At 40.8% G+C, this 21782-nt stretch overlaps 1 protein-coding gene across 1 annotated transcript; it reads right to left on the bottom strand.

Annotated features, from left to right (window-relative positions):
* Window positions 1-6181: 6181 nt before the first annotated feature.
* On the bottom strand, window positions 6182-7466 carry LOC130589900 (uncharacterized). Its single transcript, XM_057391531.1, has 2 exons — window positions 7386-7466; window positions 6182-7285 (listed from the first exon to the last, which is right to left on the bottom strand). Exons 1-2 carry the CDS (start codon window positions 7464-7466, stop codon window positions 6182-6184), a joined length of 1185 nt encoding a protein of 394 aa, XP_057247514.1.
* Between the last annotated feature and the right edge of the window lie 14316 nt (window positions 7467-21782).

Here is a 21782-nt window from a genome sequence, read left to right as displayed (position 1 = left end):
TGACCTTCCCTCTTTGCAGAAAGGGTTCAGGAGGGAGTTTGCCTTCGTGTTCTTTGGAGGGGACTGGGATATCCCTACAGTCCGACCGGATGTTGAACCAAATCACGAGCTCAACTTCAGGGTGCCCGAAATGTCCGAGGAAGAAGCGGTTGCAGCTATTTACATGTTGACCGAGGCCCAGATTGTTCAAGGGGGGGGAAGTTTATGTGGCCAGCAACTGGCTACCGAGCTGCCGTCTTTTCAAAAATGAGCATCTGCTGTCGGCGGTCGGGCTGAGCCGGACATTCCCCAAGGGTAATCGGCCGAGGGGGTTATTTTACTTGTTTGATGTTTCTTTTTGCGGTTTTTAACTTAATTTTCCTTGCAGCTTCCTCCTTAGCCTATCTTTTAGAATCCGACCCTGATATGGCTGAGAAGCTGAACTATGCTGCGATGAGGGCGGCTCAACTCAAGGCTGAGCTAAAGGCGAAGAAGCTCGGCATTCCTGCCATCCCTAAGGTAGGCTTTTTGCTCTTGCCCGAATACCATTTGTCTCTTTGTTCCGACCTGACTTTGACTTTTTGCAGGATCCCTCGAAGCCAAAGGCTTCGAAGAAGAGGAAGGAGCGGGCTCCAAGAAGGTAGCCCAGACTGAGAAGGCTCTGGCCAAGGCTCAAGCTGAAAAAGCGAAGAAGGCAAGGTCTGTTGAGATCAACAGTCCTCGGCCTGAGGGCAAAGCTGAGCAGCTGGAGGATACGCGGATCTCCCTCCATTATGATGACTTCCGCCCTGCGCCGAGTCCTGAATACACTCCTTCCACTCCTCGCCGAAGGCCGCACGACGATCCTGAGGAGTTGGCCTTGGCCTTGGCAAAATCTTTTGCCGAGCTCAATATCCGCGAGCTCGACACTCGGTGGTCCAATGCGATCGATTGCTTGTATCATCCTGCCGACCAGGAGTACATCAACGCTACCAGCGGTCACCGGGAGACCAACGCCCTATTTAGGTGCTGGGTCGAGGTATGTATTTTACCAGTTATTTTTGCCTTAGTTCTTATGCCGCTCCCTGACCATGTCTTTGTTTCAGTTTTCTACCCGATTGGCGAATGTGGCCAAGAATCGGGTCCATCTATCCGAGGAGGTGGCGGACTTGCAGGCCAAGGGCAAGGCACATTACAACAAGCTTTACGAGCAAGGAAGGCCAAAGGATTGTTGAAGCCAACCTCGCCAATGCTACCCGGTGCATTGCGAGAGACCAGTAGGACTTCCAGAAGGAGAGAGATGGCTGGGCGAAGGACAAGGCCGAACTGATCAAGGCTAAAGAAGATGTGGAGTTGGCCAAATTGGCTGTCGATAATCAATATGCCGAGGCCCTGAACAAAATTGCGGATCTAAACGCCACTTTTGCCGAGCTGGAGGCGCGCCCTTCCTCTGTTGATGACTGGTTCGCAGCCTGGAAGGAGTCCAAGGCTTGTGAAGAGTTCCTCAATGAGATTGGCTCGACCGCCCAGAAGATGGGGGTGGACGATGGCCTCAAGCGAATGAAGGCGGCCCTGGCCAAGTCCCATCCGTCTTTCTCCTGGGCCGAGGCTATGGCAAGCTACCAGGCTTTGCTGGAAGAAGAAGATCGGGCTCTTCTCTCCGAGCTTAACATCGCCCTTACTGACGATGATGATGACGAAGCCGCTGAGGAGGTTGCTGGGGAGGATCAGCAGCCCGAGTTTGCGAGGTCTGATGAGCGGACTGGGAGCACTAACGAGCAAGCCAACCCCCCAGTTGCTTAGGCTTGTATTTTTATTTTGCTTAGCTGGCCTTGGTAGTACCAGGCTTTAGGATGTAACTCTTTAACATGAATAAATTTGATTTTCTTCCATTTTATCCGAGCACCTTTTATGTTTGTCGATTGCAATTATTCTCGTTTCTGTTCCAAGTGTTGTTTTCCGGACTGGTTAAGTCATGCCATGATAGCGTTGGTCGGAATTGACTTAGTTAAAAATGAAATTCAACATTGGAACTGACTGGTTAAGTCTGATAAAATTGAAACTGACTTGTTAAGTCTATTTATAACTTGAAACTGACTGGTTAAGTCTTTACATGTACGACCTGAACTGGTCCGAGTAATTACATGCCATACTTGGCTGGTTTACATCATATATATGCCCCAATTGAAATTGACAAATATTAGACATAGTACTTCTTGAGGTTGTCCAAGTTCCATGGCCGAGCAAGTGGAATGCCTTCAGGGTTCTCAAGTTGGAAAGTGTCAGGCTTGATTACTTTGGTGACTTTGTAAGGACCATCCCAGTTAGCCCCCAACTTGCCTTTGAGGTGTGAGAGCCCTGTTGCTTCGACCTTCCTGACCACCCAATCTCTGAGCTGGATTGGCCTCGTTTTTACTCGACGATTGAATTGCCGAGTCACTCTTTGCTTGTAGCGGATCGACCTTAACAAGGCATTGCCCCTTGTTTCTGGTAGTAGGTCGAGGTTGACGGGCTTCTCTTCTTCGTTTTGCTCGAAGTCATAGAAGGTGATTCGAGGTGATGGGATGCCGACCTCTACTGGCAGGACCGCTTCACTACCATATACCAAACTGAACGGGGAGTGCCCAGTTGCTTCCTTAGTAGTTGTCCGAGCAGACCAGAGAACTCCGGGTAGGTCGTCTACCCAAGCCCCTTTTGCTGCGTCAAGGGACTTTTTGATTCCCTTGAGCACTATCTTGTTAGCAGCTTCAGCTTGACCGTTGGTTTGCGGTCGGGACACTGCTGAGAACCTGGTCTGTATGCCAAAACGAGCACAATACTCCCAAGTTGGTCCGCTGTTGAATTGCCGACCATTGTCTGAGACCAAGGCTCGGGGTACCCCAAACAGTGTGATTATGTTTCTCCAGATAAAGGCTTGCACTTGCTTGTCAGTGATGGAAGCGAGTGGCTCGGCCTCTGTCCACTTGGTGAAATAGTCTATTGCCACTATTAGGAACTTGCGCTGACCTAATGCTGGGGGGAAAGGGCCGAGTAGGTCCATGCCCCATTTGTCGAATGGTAGAACTGCTTGGATGGAGGTGAGGGGGGTGGCTTGGGCTCTGGGAATATCCGAATGGATTTGGCAGGATGGGCACCTCTTCACCAGTTCTTGTGCATCTGCCTTCAGAGTAGGCCAGTAGTATCCTGCCCTTAGAGCTTTCCCAGCTATAGTTCTCCCCCCTTGGTGGCTGCCACACACCCCTTAGTGTATTTCCCTTAGGATGTAGTTTCTTTCTTCGGGGGTTACACATTTTAGAAGTGGGTGCGTGTATGATTTCTTGTAGAGCTGCTCATCATGCCATAGGAACCAACCTGCTCGGTGCTTGATCCTTTCGGCTTCCTTGATCTCTGCTGGGAGGATTCCATCCCTCAAATATCCGACCACTTCGTCCATCCAAGTAGATGTCTGATCTAGGATCAACTGTTCCTTGGCGTTTATGCTGGGCTGGCGAAGTACCTCCCACATGATAGTCCGAGGAGCCGACCCCTCTGCCGAGCTGGCCATGCGAACGAGGGCATCGGCTTGTTGGTTTTCCGACCTGGGTATGTGGCTGATGTGGAAATGGGAGAGCTTTTTGATGAACTCTTGGGCTTTGGCCAGGTATATTCTCATGTTGTCTTCCTTGGCCTCGTACTCTCCTGAGACCTGACCCACTATAAGTTGGGAATCTGATCAGGCCTCAACAGCTGTAGCTTCCGCCAAAATGCAAAGTTGAAGTCATAGGATGAGAGCCTCATATTCTGCTTCGTTGTTTGACCCCAGGAATTCGAACTTGATTGCATACTCCATCTTCTCCCCGACCGGGGGTTTGAGCACTAGCCCCGCTCCACACCCCGACTTGGTGGAAGAACCATCTACAAACAATTCCCACTCTTCTCTTTGGCCGACCGGGGGCCGGGTTGTGCATTATGTTATGAAATCGGCTAAAGCTTGAGCTTTTATGGCTCTCGTGGGTTCATATTCTAAACTGAAGTCAGCCAATTGGTCGGCCCAGTCTGTCATTCGACTGGAGTGGTTCCTGCTTTCAATTACTTTACGAAGGGGTTGTCCGGTGAGTACTTTGATCTGGTGGGCCTAGAAGTAGGGTTTCAGCTTTCTATTAGCCATGACCAGGGCGAAGACCATTTTCTCCACCTCGCCGTACTTTACTTCTGCCCCTCGGAAGGCATGGCTAATGAAGTTGACTGGGTGCTGTGTCCCTTCCCTTTCAGCCACCAGCACGGCACTTAGGGCGTATTCTGATACTGCCAGGTATATGAACAATGTTTCCCCCGGTAAGGGGGACATAAGCTTTGGAAGCGTTGAAAGGTGAAGTTTGAGGGAGGTGAAGGCTTGCTCAGCCTCCTCATCCCAGGTGAATTCTTTTCTCTTGAGGGCCTTGAAAAAGAACAGGCTCTTATCAGCCGACCGTGATAGGAATCGTCCGAGAGCAGCTAGGCATCCTGTTTGGCGCTGCACTTCTCTGACATTTCGAGGGGATTTCATCTCGAGCACTACTTTTATTTTGTCGGGGTTGGCTTCAATACCCCTTTCATCAACTAGAAATCCGAGGCACTTACCTCCTTTTACCCCAAAGACGCACTTCTTAGGGTTGAGCATCATACGATACTTCCTCAGTGTACTCAGCGTCTCCCTTAGGTCGGCTGGGTGATCAGAATGGGCCTTGCTTTTGATTATCATATCGTTAACGTATACCTCTATGTTCCGACCCAACTGATCACTAAAAATTTTGTTAACTGTCCGCTGGTAGGTGGCTCCAGCATTTTTCAGGCCGAACGACATAATTTTGTAGCAATAAGCCCCTTGGGGGGTAGTGAAGGCGGTATGTACCCGATCATGCTCCGCCATCGGAATTTGATGATAGCCTGCATTGGCGTCCATGAAGCTTAAGAGGGCGTGACCAGCCGTAGAATCGACTAGCCTATCAATTTTGGGCAGAGGATGGTTATCTTTCGGACAGGCCTTGTTCAGGTCTGTGAAGTCCACACACATGCGCCAAGCCCCACTCGGCTTCTTTACCAGTACTACGTTAGCTAACCATTCCGAGTACTGGCATTCTTCTATGAACCCTGCTTCGAGCAGCTTCTTGATCTCGACCGCAGCAGCTTTGCATCTTTCCGGACCTTGATGCCTTAGCTTTTGTTTGACCGGCTTGTTCCCTCCTTGATGTTGAGTTCATGGCACATAATTTTGGGTCGACCGGGCATTCTGAGGCTCATAGGCGAACACGTCTTGGTATTCCCGGAGCACTCCACTACTGTGCTCTTGTTTCTGGGTTTAGGGCCTTGCCCACCCTCACTGTCCGACCGGGTTCCACCCCGATCACTACTTCTTCGTCTTCCTCAGCTGGCTGAGGTCGTTCGTACTGCTTGGGGTTTCTGTGATGTATACCCCCAGTTTTTTGGTGAACTTCTTCTCTTTTCCTCTTCTTCGAGTCCTCTTGGAGTCGATTTCAGTTCTGCTCTTCAAGCTGTTAACATAGCATTCTCGCCAGCCTGCTGATCTCCCTGTATTTTTCCGACCTTCCCCTCATCTGTTTCGAACTGCATGAGGAGTTGGTAGTGAGATAGAGCTTTTGTTTTGTTCAGAGTGGGTCGTCCCATTATTATGTTGTATGGTAGGGGATGTCGACCACTAGGAAGTCATCGGTAGGCTTCTCCCTTGCCTTTCTCACCCATCCGAGTGGGGAGCTTTATCGATCCGACAGGCTGCACGGAGTTACCCCCGAAGCCTATGAGTGGCTGGTCGAGGGGTGTGACATCCTTCTCACTGTATTTCAGCTTCTTCAGGCATTCCAAGGTGATGATGTCGGCTGATGACCCACTATCAACCAACACGCGCTTTACTAATTGGCTACCTTGAGTTCGATGACCAGGGGATCATCATGAGGTACACAGACCGACAGATTGGATTCCCCGAACGCCATTACGGGACAGTCCGACCGGCTCGGCTTAACTTCCAACACTTGATGCTTAAGGTTTTGGAGGTGGGCTTTCCTAGCCCGGCTGGTTAGGCCTCCTGAGGCGAAGCCACCAGCGATGACCCCAATGAAGCCCTTTGTATCCCCACTATTGGACTGACCGACCTTTGCTTCCCTTCTCTTGCTAGTGTGCTTGAGGTAGCGGTTCAGCTTCCCCTAGTTAGCCAGGTTATCCAGTCCTTTCTTCAGCTCTCTGCAATCTTTTATGGTATGACCACATTCTCGGTGGTATTCACACCACTGGCTTTTGTCCCGCCGATAGGCTGAGGTCCTGATGGGTGGGGGATGAGGCAGCATGGACTTATGCTTGATTCCAGTAGATTTCTCTCCGTTCTTTGTTGAAACGAGGGTCGTTTCCATGTTGTAAATCTGTCCGACCTACCGCCCGTTTTCTGCTGTTTGGGCTGATCTCTGTTGCTGCCCTCTTCCTTTCTCTTCTTACTTCCTTCTTCCGAGTGACGACATACGTCCGCCGCTTGGATAAATCTCTGGGCCTTTGCCATGGCCTCGGAAAAAGTTTTAACTTCGCTCTCTGCCAATGTCCATCTGAGCCGGCCAGGCTGCAACCCGGACATGAGAGCAGCGAACGCAACTGCATCCTGCAGGTCGGACACTTTTAGAGATTCTTCATTGAACCTTTTTATGTAGTCGGCTAGACTTTCGTTCTTCTCTTGTTTGACTCTCATAAGGTGCAAGCTTGTCTTCTTTTGCCTCTTTCCGGCCACGAATTGATGGGTAAACATGTCCTCAAGTACCGCGAAATCAGTGATGATTCCGGCCGGCAGCTCTTGGAACCAATTCAGCGCGAGCCCCTTCAGGGTGGTGGGGAAGAACCGACACCATGTGGCCTCGCAGCTGGTCTGCACACTCATCTGAGCCTTATATGTGGCCATATGATCTTCCGGGTCGGTTAGGCCCGCAAATTGCTCGATCAGCGGTGTTTTAACTTTCCCTTGGGTAGGGGTGTCAATGATCTCTCGACTGAACGGGGTCATGAACTTCAAGCTTTCGTTGCCCAGTCTTAGAGGCTTGGACTGCGCCGAGTCGCCTTGTCCTTCTCGCTGAGCTGCCTTGCGATCTAAGAACTGACGGGCGTCATACCCCTGACTACGGCGCTTCTCATTAAGAATGTTCCTAGCATCCTCCGGCTTGCGCCCAGGATTTCCCCTCGGTGACCTGGAGACGTGAGTCTCTTCTCTTCGGAGGGCAGTTTCCCGATGAGCCGACCTCTCCCCAGGTGGAGGGTGCTCATCTTGCCGGGAAGGTGCCCTTTGAGACTGACCAGGTTCTTGAGCTGCTGACCTTTGCTGGTAGGCTGGCCATGGTTAGAGCGAGGATTGCGTTCTTCCCTATGAGATTGTCTTTGGACATTGTCATAGCGTTGCTGGAGGTTGAGTTGATTCTGACCTTGTCCTGTTGGAGGGTAGTCAGCATTTGCATGAGGCTTTGTTGTAGGGTTTGCTGCAGCTGAGCTGCTATGAGTGCCATATCAGCTGTGAGCAAGGGTTGGGGGTCAACATGCTGTATTATTTCCCGAGAGGGGGATGGCTGCTGCTCGTGAGAGAGTTCCAGGTTAGGGTCTAGCGTATGAACTGAGGGGATCGGTTCGTGCTGATCTCCTCTGTTGGGGTGAGGGTTCCCTCTCGGACGTTGGGGTTGAGAGATGTTTGTTACGGGCGTTCTTGGATGGTGCCATAGCTGATAGCACTGGGGTCAAGTCCTGCGGAGTAGCGAATGAACTTTTCTGAGTGGTGGCGAAGTAACTTTCTGTACTTTCCCCACAGACAGCGCCAAACTGTTTCTGTCATGAAATTAAGGTCAATGTCGTGCTGAGCAAGTCCTTGTCGAGCAGAGCTGGTTATCAGTTCACCGGAAATCCTGCAAAACACGCAAAAACTACCCCGGGGGTTGTTCCGGATCCCCCTCCGACGCTCAAGTCAGTTGATGATTGAGGTAGAGAGAGAGTCTAGAGTGAGAAACTCAAGTTAGTTAGGTGAGAATTCAATACCTTTGCATTGATGTGATAAGAGGTATTTATAGTGGTGAGAACCCCTAGGAAATGGTGTGCTGGATGGGACAGCTCACCTAGGGATTGAAGATACCTTTTCAAGAATGACTTCTGTGGGACCCATGGATCCCCCCAATGTTTTTTTAGCCATGCTGTAGCTGGTGGGACCCACGAAGCTTAGGTGGCGGTGCCACGTGGCGCCAGGCTCTTGAGGGGATTTGATGGGCCCAAACAGTTAGCTTATAATATACTTATTCATAATAAACAAAACTTAACCCACTATGTCCAAGTCTTATAAAATCGGGTTTCAATTATAAAATTACCATAAGAACTACCAATTATAACTATAACTCTTATTTCCTTTACTTAATTTATAAGTTGCTAGTATTTACAAACTTACTCAAATTACAACTTATTCAATACTACAACTTAACCAAATTACAACTTGAAATTACAAAATCAGATTACCAATGTACAATTTCAAATCGTTTTATCTCTAATTGTATGTAAGTAAAAATTATAAAAATTTGATATTATGAAAGCTTACATCGAAACGAATCAAACAAGACCCCACATGACTATATTTTGTTTAACATATAAATCAATAAATGTGGTCAAGTAAGAGAGCATGAATAGTGCAATTTGTCAAACGTTGCAACTAAAAAAGAACGGAGGTAGTATAATTTAAAGTAGAAAAGAGAAAATTATATTATTATTTTTTTATATCGAACATTCTCGCCGGCGTCAATCACCGGCGATGGAATTCCAGCAGCGACACACAACTGATCGAGCCTCACATGCGACACTTCGCACGCCACGCACACACGGTTGCAAACACGACTCGTAGCCTCGCCTCGACTCTCTCACACCCTCGCTTCGCACACCCCATTAGAGCACCACACCGCCTACCTCGCGCGACCATAACACACGCGCACACTCGACGCTTGCACACACACCACCTCGCACACTCGACGCTCGCAACCCTCGCCTAGCACTTGAACCCACTCCTCGATTCGCACCCAGCAGCAACACACACGCAACCTCGCTCGAGCGCGCACACACACCTCGTGCGACACCCACTCCTCACACGCCACACGCGCACTACTAACTCGTCGAAGGCCGACGAGATTCAGGGGAGGGGAATACTAACGAGGGAGAAGGAGAGAGGAGAGAGAAAATTTGATGGAGTAAAACCAAAAAACGGCTGACTAATTAGTGTTAGGGTTTTGCTGAATTTTTTATTAATTTTTTTCTTTCTTCTTCTGTTCTATTTATAAGATGGTAAACCTACCTTTAGTAGGATTTGTTCCCAGATTAACTTCCTATTTCTTATTGTATTTATTATTTCGAAAATAAAATAAAACCAAACCATAATATAGTTAGGTATACTAAGTAGGTTGCATAATTAAGTTATAATTGTAGGTTTACCCAAATTGTATTATTTTTGTAAGTAATATTAAAATACTTTCCTATTATACTCTTTATGTTTTCTTATTTATAAAGAATAACTTCGAAAAATATGGAGTATTACATATAATCAAAAAGAAATAAGGTGGTGCCTTGGATAGTGGCAAGGAGAAAATGTTGAAATGCATTTAGAAATGGGAGAAGTATTGTAAAAAAAAAACCCATACTTGTAATGGTGCTTTTTAACTTAAAAATATCTCATCAATGTTAAAACTTTTTCCGAGTTAGTTTATAAAAACATATTGCGTAATAAGTTTGAAGTCCTAGAAACATGGATGAATTAGTTCAGTATTTACTTTCTCCATCTTTTAATATAAAAAAGTTAAATGGACGAGGTGTACACTAACTTAGTGTAAATCGGTTGGTAATTGATATTAACTTCTTATAGTAAATTTATAGAAATATAGTGAATTTCTATACAATATAATGGATTCTTAAAACGTATAGTGATATTATATGCAATAAAGTGAAAGATTTAATTTTAAGGGAAATTCTCAGTGGTACCATCCAACTATCGACTTTTCTCAATGGTAGGCATTATTCTTTTACCTTCCCAATGGTACCATTATGTTTATGACTTCTTAATGAAATTGATTTTATATTAAAAATAAGTTAAAATTATTAATGGCTATAAAGTAGAAATACAATCCTACCCATTATCTTAACTTTTCCTCCTATAATTTAACATCCCAACGATTCATCACATTCCAATTAACAGAGGAATGTCCAATTTTGATGAGGATGAATTTTTGATGTTGGGTAGTGCGTATGGCAGTCAAGTATTAGATTAGGGTAAATGTTCTTTTTGTTTAATATTTATTAGTTACATTTAAAGTTTAGCCTAATTTCTGTTAACAATAAAACACTTTAAATAAAAAGTCATAAATATAGTGGTATTATTGGGAAGATAATAAAAAAATGTCTACCATTGAGAAAAGTCGATAGTTGGATGGTACTAGTGAGAATTTCCCTAATTTTAATGTTTTAACATGCAGAAAGATGTAGGTTGTGTAGTATATCGTGACACGTGCTTTAGCATATAATAAAGATGTAGTTTCTGCATGATACAGTGAGCGTCTGAATGATATAATGAGTTTCTGCATGATATATTGAGTTTGAATGATATAGTTGTAATTCCCCGTAAATTTATGGATTTTATAAATATATTTTAGTATACATATATACGTATATATTTATATTTAAATGTAATTTAGTTTAAAGTAATTTATTTATTTAAAAGGTTGACTATTTTGAAAGTTAAAGGAATTATTTTAAGGATTTAAGGAAGTTAAAATATTTTGTTAAGGCATGCTCTGAAAAATATTTGAAATGCTATTTGGATTTGAAAAAGGAGTTTAAATGGGCTTGAGGAATCCAAATACTAATTGGACTAGGAAAATGAACTTCTAGTGATGTTAGGAGTTTAGTCATCAATCTTATTCATCCTTCAACTCTACTTAAAATCCAATAATCCTTTCCTAAGCCCAAAAGGAAAACTTAGTTATAAATACACTAAACCCAAATATTTTACCCACTAAAAATTCTCTCTCCTCCCTCCTCAAAAAATGACCACCTATTCTTTCTCCCTCTTCCACGTTTTTCCTCTCCTTCTTCCTTTCTTCTCTTTCAAGAAATACTTTCTTCTTCAACAAGAAACTCCACAATTTCACAACACCACAACCACCGACAGACGACTGCTGTTGCCGCCGCTCCTTCCCCTTGTACTTCTTCTTGTGTTGGTTTGATTACTTTTCTTCTGCCTCAAGTTTTGATTAAAGATTATGTTTTTATGATTTGTTTTAGTACTAATTATGATTAGAAGCTTTAATTTACTGTTTTAATGATGAATATATGATTATATACATTATGTATTGAAAGAATAAAAATTCGGATTTGATTATTATGTTTAAATTGTATTTTTAATTATCAAAGCATGGATTTTTAGGGTGTTAAAGATTGGAAAATCATAGTAGCATCTTATAAACTGTGAAATTGATTACACTTATGAATTTAAGAATGTTTAAGTATGTTTTAAGGGAGTTTTAATAAATTATAAGTTGCTGGAATTTTAGAAAGGTTGTTATTAATGGAGTTTTATGGATTTTAATGACTAGTATAGTAGTACTATGCTAGGGAATATTGAAGTTTTAATGATAAAAAACAACATTTAAATATTTTTAAAGGGAATTTAAAGTATTTTAAAGTTGCTGGAATTTATTTGGAATATTGATTATAAATTTTATTGGTTGTTTTAGGCGGAGATTTCTTTGTAGGCGACTTCTAAAGTTGTTAAAAGCGGCTTATCGATTTGTCTACACAAGGTACGTACCTACCTATGTGTTGTTTGATGTAGTATCATGATTTTAGGAAGGAAAGTTATGTAGTATCATGTATAGGAACTTTCTGAGGTCATATATGATTGCTATTATATTGGATTTTACATGTTTTATGCCTGTGTACAAACATGTTGAGTATGAGATTTAATTATGAGATTAATATCATGTTTGTATGGAACATTGATGCAAGCATGTTGGTTAGAAACTTTATTTATTAATTCACATGGGGAAATTAATATATTTATTAGTTGGATCATGATTAAATCATGTGTTCCCTTATATTATTATTTTCACTACTCTATAAGGACCGTGGGCCTTATTTGGTAAGTTGATAATTTACGCCTTTGAAAGGTAAGTTGATTGTTGGCTAGGTTCAACAAATAAGAAGGATTGGAATAAAGATAGAAGGAATTAATCTTGGATTGTAAGTTGTATGTTCACTTATTTAATTCTAAAATAAAAGAAATAAAGTTGTGCATGTTTGAATACATTTCATTTGTGTTGCTTGTGTGTCATAACAAGTAATAATTGGTAAATCATGTAAAGTGAAACTTGGACAGTGATAAACTTTAGACTGGTACACATCTGAAGTTGGACAATCAGGAGTTGGGGTACATGGTGAGCGTGTGATGGCTTTTTCTGGGAATCGGATTGATTATCGTTCCTAATTTTATTTAAAAGGTTACTCGATATCGTAGGCCATTATGGAATACGGTGTCGCCCCCGTATTTCTTCTTCCTAGGTGAGGCTAGTTTTTAGTTAGACAACTCGTTCCAATGACAATTCCATTAAAGTAATAAAAAGGTTGTTAAAGTTTAGTTTAGTAAAAGTTATCTGCAGATTGTTATGTTGTTATTTATCCCTACTTAATATTTATTAGCATCATATTCGGAATGCTTATTTATTATTATGTAGTACTTAGCTTTGCTGACTACGTGCTTTGTTTGTACGTGTGATCATGACTTTGCCTTATTGTTCCTGATGCGTATGAGGAGCATCATGTTCGAAAAGGTAGGTTGCTGTTGGCCAGACAGTGCCAACCACTGAGTGAGACTGTCTGGGAGTCCTAGTTCTGTTAGGATTCTACGTATATTAATTGCTTTATAAGTGTGAGTGATAAAGGAATCCTATTATACGTAGGAGTCTAATTCCTTATCATTGAGTCTTAGTAATTATCTTATAATAGGCGTGTGTTATAGAAAAGTAATTAGTTTGTTATTTATCTTTATCCTTAAGATAAAGATAGATAAGTTTGTTAGGTGTTATTATCTTTTAAGCTTTACTAGTTTTAATAGGTTTAGGAAACTTGTACTATAAATATAAGTTTCGGCCATCATAATAATAGAGAGTTGTTTTTGCTTAAAGATTAAACGTAAGTTTATGATTAATTTTGGACGTACTTAATTCCAAGATTTCATTGTTTTAGAGAGTGAATCTAAATACAAGAACCTTAGATTTAGGCGAGTGAAACCTAAAACTAAGCGAGATTTGCGTGAGTTAGTGAGTGAAGCTAATAAACCAATCTCAAATCCTTTCCTAATTCAAGTTTAAGGTGAGTGAAGCCATAAAAATGAATTAGAATCCTTAGTGGAGATTAACTGAGTGAAGGTTATTCGAAGCTAAGTAGATTCCCGTCGCGGAATCATATCAGTTCCTGTGATGATCCATTCTTGGTGAGCAGTTTCTCTAATGCATTGATATCTACATGTGTGCAGATGATGCATCATGGGGTTTCGAAAATGGAGAGCTTGTGTAGCATATTGACATATTTATTATTTTGGTAGATACATTTATATTTAAGTTTGGTTTGAAGTTAAGGTTAACAATGTTGTTTAGTTTTAAAGCTACTTTGTTATTTGTTATATTTCAATTCTAAGTTTAGTTATATGTTTTCCACTGCAAAAATTCTGAATAAGCCGATACGTTATCACACAGGCGATAATGCTTTAATGATTCTCCAAGTTTTATATTTGAAAAATATTTTTGGAAAGGAGGCCACTTTTAACAACTTTAGAATTCGACTACAGAGAAATCTCCGCCTAAAACAACCAATATAATTTATATCAATACTCCAAATAAATTTCAGCAACTTTAAAATACTTTAAATTTCCTTTAAAAATATTTACCAGTTGTTTTCATCATTAAAATTTCAATTACTTATTGTTGTATAATATGAGCACTATAAGGGGGGGGGGGATTATAGTGAGAGAATAAGCATAATTTTTTGCCGAATTAAAAGTTAGCTAGGGAACACACAATGGGAACACAAGAGAATTTAACGAGGAAAGACTTCATAGGCCCACACTAGTGGAAAAAACCTCATTTATCACTTGGTAATAGATGCAGTTTTTACAAAACCAAAATCGCATCAGAAAATCAATTAAAAAAATGGGATGGAAAGATGGGAGGAAATTCTGATGCGGTCCTCTTGTGGACCGTATCAAATTAAAAAACTGATGCAGTTTTTTTTAAGTTTGATGCGGTTCTTAGGACCGCATCACATTTTTTATTTTTTCTAAAGAAAAACAAAACCTCAGCCCAGTCCTCGTTGCCCACTCCTCTCCTTTCCCTTATAACCCCAGCACACTAACCCATTTTCTTCCCTTGTAAATGCTCCAGTCCGTGGCTCAGTCCTCTCCCCTCTCTCCTCACTTGGCACCCTCTCCTCTCTCCTCACTCAACACTCAACTAAACCCTAAATTAATCGCTCTTCCTTTCCCATCTCTCTCTCCTCTCCACGTACTCCTCCCTCACACACGCGAACCTAAACTCTAAACTCATATCTCCTATCTCCTCTCACAAACGCTACCACCTGAGTCCACCTCTCCCTCTCTTCTCTACTCATCCCTCTGGAACGAAGAACGGAAACAAAGAAACGAAATGAAACAAAACGAAGAAGTGAAGAACGAAAACGAAGAAACGAGACGAATAGTGAAAATGAAGAACGAAGCGATCTCGTCTCCTCTCTCAATATTCGTCACTCTTTATTCCATATATGAGTTTTTCGTTTTTTAATTTAGTTGTAATTTCAAATCTCGAATAGTTTTTTCGGTTTTTTTAAATTTTTTTTAGATTTGAAGTCCTCTTTTAATTTTTGTTTTTAATCCGAAATGGAGTTTTTTCTCTCGTGATTAATATGTTCGTTTTATTTTTTAGGAATTAATTTAGGGTTTTAAAGTCCTCTTTTTTTTAATAGATTTGTTCGTTTTATTAATTTTTTGTATTTTAGTTTGTTTTCATTTTATATTTAATTGCAGATTTTGTATATTTTAGTTTGTAATTTCAGATCTATTAATTTGAATGTATTTTGTTTCTAGTTGTATACAATTTGTATCTAATATTTTTTTTGTAATGGTGGCAGAGGTTTTTTTTTGTTGTTTCTCTCTCTTTTTACCGATTTATTTCTTTGTATTATGGTGTTTTTGGTTACTTGTTATTGGGATCTTTGCTGGGTTTGCTTGGTGAATTTTTGTTATGGCAATTTCAGATGAAATTCGTGCTCCTTTTGGGTGTTAGGATTCAATTGAAGATGTGGGTTTTTAATTTTTTTAAAAAAAAAATTTGTGGGGGGTGTTTCTTTTGGCATTTTGTATTATGGGTTTCTTTGAAGTTATTTTATTTTTATTCCCATTTCCCATAATTACTTATGTCAAATTTTTGCTTGAAATTTTTTTATATGTTGGTTGTGATCGAGCATTATGTTTATGTTGAATGGAGGATGGTTGTGAGAAAGATAACATGTAAATCTCATTTTGATACTAGTATTAAGGTTGTTTAGCTAATTTGCAGTAGAACTAAACATGAAGTTTAAGTTAAATGGTGGATGGATTGGTATTAGATTGTTTAGCTATTTCTATAAGATAAATGCGGTTTGTAATATTTTTGGTTGAAGGCAGCAAAGTAGTGCAGACCTGCAGCCTACAGGTCTGCAACTTTCTTTTGACATTATATTTCAACAAGTTGATACGGTTCTTAAGGAAAATCGGAAAATTGCATCAGTTAATCACATTAATTGATGTTGTCTTCCCTAAGATTCGCATCAGTAAATCGTTTACTAATCCGATTTTTGACCGGATCAGTAAATCATTTACTAATCCGGTTTTTGACCGGATCAGTAAATTAATGGGAACTGCTGCGAGCCCATCTCATGCGGACAAAAACCACATCAGTAAGCTCGATTTTGACCGCATCAGATGGACTTTTTTCTACTAGTGCTAATAGGAAGAAAAAACCTCGACCACAAGGGATTTGAACTCAAACTTTTCATAATAATAGGCCAACAACTCTGTTACAAACCTTTTAATTCTCTCGAGCCACACCCTGAGTTCCTAAACACAAGTTCCTAACAACAGTTCGCACTAAGTGTTGTTCCTCCCAAACTTCACTCGAAGTTCCTTTCTTTTTTCCCTTTCTCTTATTTCACTCAAAGCTTTCTTACACTTACAGGAGCTCACTCTAACCCTTTGACCAAATAAATACAATTTCTGATAACAATGGAAGAGTAAAAACCAAAGATAGTAAGTTTGAATTCTCTTGGGTACAAGACACTGACACTTTAGACAACTTTGGATTTTAATTTATGTTAGACACCTTAATCTTGGGATTAGACGCCTATTTATAGAGTAGGTAGCCATGAATTATCTTACCACTAATTATCCCACTAACCCCATGATCTCCACTAATTAAATTGCTTGGGAACATAGAAACTAACCCACTAACTCATTAAAACGTGCAGTAGAAAAATATTACGTGGTTTAGAAATTACTTGGAGAATGATTAAACCATTTTAAAATAAATTAATTTAAGAAAAATATATTTTCAATTTATTTTAAATATACTTTAAATTCATATTTAATTAGAAAAGAAAATAGTTTGATTTATTTAAAATAAAAAAGATAAGATATTAAAAATAGAATAAAGTCCCAATTGACTTCTAGACTAATCTTGGTCAATTTACTAGTGGCGGGTGAGATTTTGTGCAAGTCATGATGACACATCAAAATGTGGTAGTGGCAATCTAATATGGTTGAGCATCCATAGGGGGGATTCTAATTTGGGACTTGGAAGTGGAGAGGGGTGAGAAATCACTCCTAGAAAGGCTAATTTTCAAGAAGATTTGGTTAATCGATGGATTGAATCCCTTAAGTCACTCCTGTGCTTTCTAATAATATTTACTCTTGTGCTTTGTTGGTTTCCTAGATCTTGTTATGAACTCGTTTAGCTTGCATGTCATGTTTGTAGCTTTGTATTTAGAGAATTTAGGCTAAGGCATTTCATGAGTTTTTCCTCTCGTCCTTTTTCTCCTCTTTCCTTTCTTCATTCTCATTCTTGGTTTACTTGAGGATAAGTAAAATGTTAAGTTTGGGGGGAGTTTGATAATTGCGTTTCTAACGCACTTTACGGGATTTTTTTAGCTTGTCTTGATATGTTTATCTCCTGTCTTCTCCATTTCCTTTTCTATTTCATTCACTTAATCATTTTTTTTAGGATTATTTGCCTAGAAAGGGCTCAACTATTACCCATTTACTTTAATAAGTCCTACCTTTTGATTATTCCCTGTAGGACCCAAGTTTCACATATTGTAACTTTTATAAGACCCAGCAGGTAACCAACCTGCTATAGCAGGTTGAATGTCACGTGCTCACAGCTTAATGAGAGCACATGAGTTCCCTTTCATTCACTTCTCCTCCACTGCATCAGCTGGCCGGAAACAGGGGTTGAGCCACCCCTGTCGCCGCCTTCCTAACCCGACCCATAATCTCTCTCTTCCTCTCTCCACCCAACCCACCCCAAGCCACACTCCTCATTCCGCCACCCTTGCCGCCACCTTCCCAGCCCCCTCTCTCTCTCTCCCATGAAAAAAACTCAAACCTAAACACCCACACTTCTGCCACCCTTGCCGCCACCTTCCCAGCCCCCCTCTCTATCTCTCCCGTGAAAAAAAAAATCCAAACCCAAACACCCACACCCTTCTCTCTCTCTCTCTCTCACCCCATCACCTTTCTTTCTTCCTCTCGTCGATGAACCCTTGCCTATGTCGCACTGACGCCCAGCTCCTCTTTTTCCTTCGCTCTCCTCCTCTGCGCTGCTGCTCCATCACCCCTTGCTCGCCGGAGTTTTCTTCTCCTCTTTCCTTCGCTCTGTTCCCCGATTCGTCTATGTTGTTGCTGCCGCTGAACTCGCGCCGTGAAGCCGTCGCCCACTGCCTTGTCTCGTCGGTGTTCCATTACCACTCATCGGAGCTCTACTCTTGCAGCCATGGTGATGGGGTGAGAGAGAGAGAGAATGGTGTGGGTGTTTTGGTTTGGGTTTGGGTTTTTTTTCATGGGAGAGAGAGAGAGGGGGCTAGGAAGGTGCGGCAAGGGTGGCAGAAGTGTGGGTGTTTGGGTTTGGGTTTTTTTTTCATGGGAGAGAGAGAGAGGAGGCTGGGAAGGTGGCGGCAAGGGTGGCAGAATGAGGGGTGTGGCTTGGGTGGGTTGGGTGGAGAGATTTAACCTTCTTAACAGGTTTTAAGTAAACCGGACTTATAAAAGTCACAAGATGTGAAACTTGGGTCCTACAGGGAATAATCAAAAGGTGGGACTTATTAAAGTAAATGGGGAATAGTTGAGCCCTTTCTAGGCAAATAATCCTTTTTTTTATCATAGTGACATTTCACTAGATTATTGGTCTGTTTGGACTAGATTTCTAGCACTTTTACTTTCATAGTGCTTTGTCGTGCTTTGCTTGCAGGTGTTACCATTTTTGTGGTTGAAAGTTTGAAGATACGACACAGGACGAGAGTTTGAAGATTTTTTCCGCACAAAAAGAGAAAAAGAGAGGAGTTTTGAGTAGTACCTCTGGTGTTCACGTACTAGCATATAGTTGCGCCAGCACGTGCCGCCATGGTGCTCCTGCACTATCCAGCAAATTTGTGCTCCTCAAGATCGGTAGTTGTGGTGCGTGCATACCACTTATAAGCGCCACTTACAATGGTGCGTCTGCACCATTCGACGGATGAACTTACTATGAGATCAGTAACATTGGTGCGCCCGCACCATTCAATTCTGTCAAAGAATTTTATAAGGCTTATTGCCTATTAAAACAATAGAAAGTTTTTATTATTGGATTATGCTTTATTCTAGTAATTAGGGAGTTATTCTAAGGTTCCCCTTAGAGAGAAAACTCATAGTTTTGTCATAGATTTGAGATTTAGAGATTACAATTGGTGATTTCTACACAATCAAGGTACCTTTTATTAATCTAATTTGCAAGTTTTCAGTTTTATTCATCTTTGTGATTATTAATCTATCATCGTCCATAGTATTAGTTCTCTTTATAATAAATTTCGTAATTGCTTATTTATATTTTATTAATCATCTCTTAATTATGTTTAGCCCTAGATTACTTATAAATTTTATGCTTTTATGTTTAGATTCCATGACTAGTGAGTATTCTCCGATCTCGGGTTAGGCTGAAAGTATGAATTAGAGTTTCACTAGATTGTTAATGTAATTGTGATGATTTAATGATGATAATGTATTGATCTTGTTGTTTTGAGGCCTTAGGATAAATATTGATCATATTTATGCTTGGCATTTGATTTCAAATGTTCTTAATCGAATATTCAACTTTCTTATCATCCCCGTGAAACAACTTAATTTCTAGGCTAGGAGATTGGGTAGAAATTCAGGGGATCCTTATCACAATCAAAGGATCTTGTCATGAAATATATATCTCAACAGTTAAAGGGTGTTTGTTGAGATTTTAAAGGCTATAATTTAGGAAATATCTAGTTAATGATTTTATTTGTTTAAATCTGCTTTTAAGGAGAATCGTTTTGAGAAAAAGCTTTTATCTTTATTCGAAAATAAAATCCTTTTCGTTTTTAAGGAAAATCTTTTTATAAATTTTAGGCGTGTTTTTATTTCGCCTATGTGGGATGAGCGCGTATTTGATTTGACTATCCCATTATAAAGGTTTTAGTGTAGATTGGTTTGAAGTCACCAACAAGTCTTTAAAGGAATACTCATAAACCTAATTGGATATGCAAAATTATGGGGACAACTTAGGGACTTATCCAATGTAGATTTCTCTGTCTTGACTCCATGTATGGTCAATCACTAGTGGAAAAAACCTTATATGTCACTTAGTAACAGATTCAGTTTTTGTAAAACTGCATCCGAAAATCAACTTAAAAAATGGGAGAGGAAGCTGGAGGGACAATCTGATCAAATTAAAAAAACTGATGCGATTTTTTTTAAAATCTGATGCAGTGTGGACCGCATCATATTTTCTTATTTTTGCTAAAAAAAACCGTGTGGTCCAATTTATTGTGGCCCATTTTCTTTGTGGCCCAGCTTAAAAAATAGCGTGGCCCGATTTCGTCCCAGCCTCACACCCTCTGCCCTCTCTCCTCTCTTGCCTCTCTCTTCTCTTCGTCCTGACCTAAACCAGACAACTAAATCCCCATTCTCTTCCCAGCCAACCTTCGCAAACCCTAATTTTCACATAACCCCGAATTCCTCAGCAATCATGCCATTATTTCTCAACGACGACGAATTCGAGCGCATCAAACTCTCCGGTGACGCTTTTACGGTGGCGAAGAAGGCGAATTCTTACATTCGAGACCTAAATCATATCATATTGTATTGTATTGTTACAACAATGGAGATTTGGGGAAGACGCTTAACAACAAAAGGAAGGTGAGTTTGTTGCCACACCTGAAAGTGCAGTTGCTGGATCTCTTTCCTTTTCTCTCTCCTCCATCAATTGTAACTCCGGGTTACGTTTCCTTCTTCTAGCAAGTCTTTCTGCACCTTAATTCTACTACAAATACGATTCTTCAATTTGATCATCGATTTCCTCGCAATTTTCGCCAAATTATTTAGCTGTACTTTTCAATTTAAGAATATAATGAAAAAGTAATTGCTAGAAATTAGGAAGTCATTAACTGATTGATGCACACGTTCTAATTGAACGTGGCGTTTGTGGAGTTCATGGAAGAGGTTCCTCAAGCTAAGGAACATCATGGTAAAATGTTTAAACCACTAATACATGTTTGAATCCCACGTTTTACATGATGACTCCTATAAATATACAAGTCTAATTAAGTTTCAATTTGTGTCTAACTAAGTGATTAAGTGAGTTTAGCTAATTAAAGTGTCATTACCTTCATTATCTTATAAGCCATCTATTCTTTTACCTTCTTACTCTATTCCACTAAGTTTAATGTTCATTGTAATAATTTTTGTTTTGGGGAAAGGGAATTTTGAGTGAAATCGTGTATAAGAGAAGCTTTGAGTGAAGCAAGTTAAAGTGAAATAACTTTGAGTGAAGTTGAGAGGAACAACTCTTAAGGAAACAATTGTTCAGGAACTCAAATTGTGGCCCTGAATATAATTAGGTTGTAACAAAGTTTTTTTTTTTTTTTTTTTTTTTTTTTTTTTTTTTTTTTTTGATAAGCAAGCAAGTAATTTCATTGAAGATAAAAACAATACACCAAACCATTTCAAAGGATAAACGAACCAACTAGGTTGGACCCTTCATCACAAAGAAACGGCAAACCAATTTAGCTTACAAGAGCAGAAGCCCCATTACAAACTATTAAACCATGTCATATCCCTTCTACTAATCTTCTGTGGTAGTACGTATCAATTCTAAGCTTGACTATTGCTCTTATCTGCTTCCCTGTTGCTTCCACACTTGGAATATATGCATTCCAATAGCTAGTGTTCCTAGCTTGCCAGACATAATATATTAATGCTGCAAGCCCTGCATAAAACACTTGTTTCACAAATTTGGACTGTTTAGTCCTCTTTAGCCATCTGATAAGATCTTGTATTGTGCTCCTGGAAGATGTAATCCCCAACCATCTCTTCAGGTCCTTTAGACATCTCTCACTATATTCACATTGGAAGAATAAATGGACATGGTCCTCAGCTCCATTATGACATATTAGACATCTATCAGATGTGCTGATTCCTACTTGAGCCAGTTTTGCTGTTGTCTGGA

Source organism: Beta vulgaris, chromosome 8 (assembly GCF_026745355.1).
Source record: "Beta vulgaris subsp. vulgaris cultivar EL10 chromosome 8, EL10.2, whole genome shotgun sequence".
In the NCBI taxonomy this organism is placed as follows: domain Eukaryota; kingdom Viridiplantae; phylum Streptophyta; class Magnoliopsida; order Caryophyllales; family Amaranthaceae; genus Beta; species Beta vulgaris.
The sequence above is the reverse complement of the archived record's forward strand: the minus strand, read 5'-3'. Positions and strand labels throughout refer to the sequence as shown.